The sequence below is a fragment of the Suricata suricatta genome, chromosome 3, assembly GCF_006229205.1.
Source record: "Suricata suricatta isolate VVHF042 chromosome 3, meerkat_22Aug2017_6uvM2_HiC, whole genome shotgun sequence".
Lineage (NCBI taxonomy): Eukaryota > Metazoa > Chordata > Mammalia > Carnivora > Herpestidae > Suricata > Suricata suricatta.
The window spans coordinates 121,317,184-121,321,364 of NC_043702.1; the positions used below are offsets into that span (position 1 = coordinate 121,317,184).

Genomic DNA, 4,181 nt, shown 5'->3' on the forward strand with positions numbered 1-4,181 from the left:
ACACTTCTCACAAACCTTTCCAGAGGTGATGACATTGGCCAGAAAATTCAAGCATCAATGGGCGATTGCTACACAGAGAGGGAAGCAACAATCTTTGTTTTAAGATTTTCTTTGGAAAACAGCAGAATACCATAGGTGGACCTGAAGACATGAGTGGAATAGGATTTTGCCACAACTAGATTTTCTATGATAAAATAGGAGATTTTGAACTCTACTATATATGTATTTTTAAATGTTTGCTTATTTTTGAAGGAGAGAGAGACAGAGTATGAGCAGGGAAGGGGCATAGAGAGAGGGAGACACAGAATCTGAAGCAAGCTCCAGTCTCTGAGCTGTCAGCACAAAACCAGACACCAGTCTCAAACTCATAATCCATGAGATCATGACGTGAGGTGAGGTCGGATGCATATTCGACTGAGCCCCCCAGTCGCCCCTGAACTCACTATGTTTTGATTGTGTGACTTCTTATCAGTTCTTGACTAATAAATGCTTGCTTCAAAGAAAATAACAAGCAGGATTTATTTGTTTTTGCAGTATGGAAAATCCATTTATACATAAATTGCATTGTTGTTGCTGAATGTGGTTTTCACTTGTGAGTTTCTCTGTTAGTGTTCAAGATGGAACCTAGAATCACCCGTTTCAGTGCTTGGTCCTGCCCATAGCATCTGTCAAGGCGAGCCTTGATCCCGGGAAGTCTGTGCAGGTCATTCCTTTGCCTGGATCACCTTCATCTGGTTGGCTTTTTCCTTCAGGTACTGGTGATTGGGTGCGGTAACTCAGAACTGAGCGAGCAGCTGTATGACGTGGGCTATCAGGATATAGTGAACATCGACATCAGTGAGGTGGCCATCAAGCAGATGAAGGAACGCAATGCCAGCCGCCGGCCCCAGATGAGCTTCTTGAAAATGGACATGACCCAGATGGAGTTTGCCGATGCTTCGTTCCAGGTGGTGTTGGACAAGGGCACCCTGGACGCCGTCCTGACAGACGAGGAGGAGAAGACCTTGCAACAAGTGGACAGGATGCTGGCTGAGGTTGGCCGTGTCCTGCAGGTGGGCGGTCGCTACCTCTGCATCTCCCTGGCTCAGGCTCACGTCCTGAAGAAAGCAGTGGGTCACTTCTCTCGGGAGGGGTGGATGGTGAGGGTGCACCAGGTGGCCAGCAGCCAGGACCAGGCGTTGGAAGCAGAGCCTCGGTTCTCCCTGCCTGTGTTTGCCTTCGTCATGACCAAGTTCAGGCCAGGCCCTGGCTCTGCCCTTCAGATCTTTGAGCTGTGCACCCAGGAGCAGGGCAAGCCCATGCGGCTGGAGAGTGCCGAGCGGCTGGCCGAGGCGGTGCAGCAGCGGCAGCAGTATGCCTGGCTGCGCAGCCGGCTGTGCTGCAAGGCCGGGCTGGGGAGTGTCTCTCTGGACTTGTGTGATGGGGACACGGGGGAGCCACGCTACACCCTCCACGTGGTGGACAGCCCCGCTGTGAAACCATCGCGGGACAATCATTTTGCCATTTTCATCAGTGAGTTGGGATTGCGCCCTCTCTTCCCTGGAGGGGCTGGGGCTGTGGTGGTGGGTATGGCTTGGCTGGTTTTATCTTGGTGGGGGGGTGGCCCTTCAAGAAGTGAAACCAGCCAGGGCGTGAGGGAGGGGGAGCAGCAGCTATCCAGCTACCTGCTTTGATGTGAGGCTTATTTCTTCACGTCTTCCTTTGGAAAGGCCTGCTGACGTGTGAGAGTGGGTTTGGTAGGGAGGACAGAGAGGCAGCACAGGTAAGTGCAGGTACGTCTCACATTGTAGAGACAGGAGTTACGTTGTTGCATGGAGTCCTGGGAGTGACAGAGTCCCAGCTCTGTAGCCTGTGAGCTGTGTGACCTGGGGGCGTTGCTGTGCTTCTCTGCTGAGTAGAGGGAGACTGTAGACAGTAGTAGCTAACGGAGTGACTGGCTTCCAGTTTTGGCTCAGTCACTTCCTGGTGGTGTGACTTTGGGCGTTACTTTCCTTCCTGTGCCTCAGTCTTCTCATCTCCCAAGTAAGATTACCTGTGTTGTGTAGTTTGGAGAAGCGTAAAATCTCTCAGAATGGTGCCTCACACACGGTAAGTGCTTTATAAACTTTAGGGTCATTATTGAAGGGTGTAAGTGATTCCAAATTAGCTCCGTAACGACCAGAAGAGAGAGGATGAGGAAATGCATTCAGAAGTAGGAAATTTTGGACAAAATGCAAGATGTGGAAGTCATCATGCTGGTAACTTGCTGACAACTGAGCCATTTTCTCAAGTATTCCATAATTCTACCCGCCCACTGATGGGAACAGATAATAGCACAATGGATACAGCCATGGCGTGTGCGGCTGGACTGCCTGGGGTGGAGTCCCAGCTTCACCATTTAGTGGCTGTGTGAACTTGTGCAAACAGCTCAACTTCTGTGTCTCAATTTCCTTGTTTATAAAATGGAATAATAATGCTACCTGCATCTTAGACTGTTGTGAGTAATGAATTAATTTCTGTTTGTAAATTTCTTGAAATAATGCTTGGCATGTAACAAGCGTTAGTATCATTGTTTTTTTTGTTTTTTTTTTTTTCCCAGTAGGTACCTGCCTCTTTCCCCTTATACACATGTCATGTGGGACCTACTATGTGTCTGATGGCTGCTTAGCTCTGGGCATTGTGCACTATGGAATTGACAGGCCTCACTGGGTTGCACTTGGAAGAGTTGCTTGTCCTATGCAGGGGCTAACTCTCGGCCCTGTAGTTCCTATTGGGTGGGGCTTGAACAACTCTTCCCGGGACTCCCTGTCACCAGGTGCCTCTTTCTAGTCCCCCAGGGTCGGGAGACCGAGTGGCTGTTTGGCATGGAGGAGGGTCGGAAGCAGCTGGCGGCCAGTGCGGGCTTCAGGAGGCTGATCACAGTGGCCCTTCACCGAGGCCAGCAGTACGAAGGCATGGACAGCATCCAGGCCGAGCTGTCTGCCAGAGTCCTGGAGCTGGCCCCTGCCGGGATGCCCACCCAGCAGCAGGTAACGTTTTGGCAGCAGTATTCACAGATGAGAAAAGCCAGGAAGCCAGGAAGTCTTTCTTGGAAGGAGCTGGGACCTGTGTCTGTGCCCCTGGTTTGTTCCTGGAGGGCATGTCAGCAGCTCTGGGCTAAGTGGGCAGACCTTCTGTTCTCTGCCCTGGGCAGTGAGAGGAAGGTGAGCAGTTCCTTTTATTGAGACCCGGGGTAGCATCTGTGTTTATGGGGCTCAAGGCTCAGAGATGGCATGGAGGAAATGCTGTCCACCTTGAGGGTTCCAGCTCTTCATACCGTGGATGGTTCAGACCGGGTTTCTCTTTCCCCTCTTATGTGCTGCAGGCCTTCCTTGACCAGTTTCCTTCTTAGAATCCTCACTATCTAAGTGTAGAATAGAAAAGAGCCAAACAGCTTAGGTTAGTTTTCAGGATATTACCATTGCTGGTCTGGTGTCTTACTGGTAAGGAAACTGAAGGTTTTTGCCAAAGTAGTGATGTGGTATTGTCAGTTGACCCTGCCTGTCTTCATCATCCTGCTCAGGTAGTGAAAAGGTGACTTTATTGCAGGTACTTTAGTAAGGAGTTTATTTTTCACAGAGAGGAAAGCTAAGGTACTCAGAGGCTCTTTGCAGTAGTAACAGATCTGAAAAGGTGAACCTAGACTCCTAGGTTCTAGCCTGTGCTTTTTTTTTTTTTAATAGTTTATTGTTCAAATTAGTTTCCATACAACACCCAGTGCTCTTCCCCACAAGTGCCCTCCTCCATCACCACCACCTCTTTTCCCCCACTCCCCCTTCAACCCTCAGTTCGTTTTCAGTATTCAGTAGTCTCTCAAGTTTTGCATCCCTCTCTCTCCCCAACTCTCTTTCCCTCTTCCCCTCCCCCTGGTCCTCTGTTAAGTTTCTCCTGTTCTCCTGTTAGACCTATGAGTGCAAACATATGGTATCTGTCCTTCTCTACCTGACTTATTTCGCTTAGCATGACACCCTCGAGGTCCATCCACTTTGCTACAAATGGCCAGATTTCATTCTTTCTCATTGCTATGTAATACTCCATTGTATATATATACCATGTCTTCTTGATCCACTCATCAGGTGATGGACATTTAGACTCTTTCCATGTTTTCTCTAGCCTGTGCTTCTGCCCACTAGGCTGACATGTGTTTACAGATGAATGTGTGT

At 49.5% G+C, this 4,181-nt stretch overlaps 1 protein-coding gene across 2 annotated transcripts in view; it reads left to right on the plus strand.

Annotated features, from left to right (window-relative positions):
- The first annotated feature begins 756 nt into the window (after positions 1-756).
- The window catches only part of EEF1AKNMT (eEF1A lysine and N-terminal methyltransferase), a 12,687-nt gene continuing 9,262 nt past the window's right edge, over positions 757-4,181 (plus strand). For both annotated transcript variants that reach the window (XM_029935041.1, XM_029935040.1), the window contains exons 1-2: positions 757-1,512; positions 2,809-3,008. In XM_029935041.1, the coding sequence (XP_029790901.1) occupies positions 858-1,512; positions 2,809-3,008 (855 nt within the window). In that variant the 5' untranslated portion in view covers positions 757-857. The remainder of the gene's footprint in view (positions 1,513-2,808; positions 3,009-4,181) is intronic.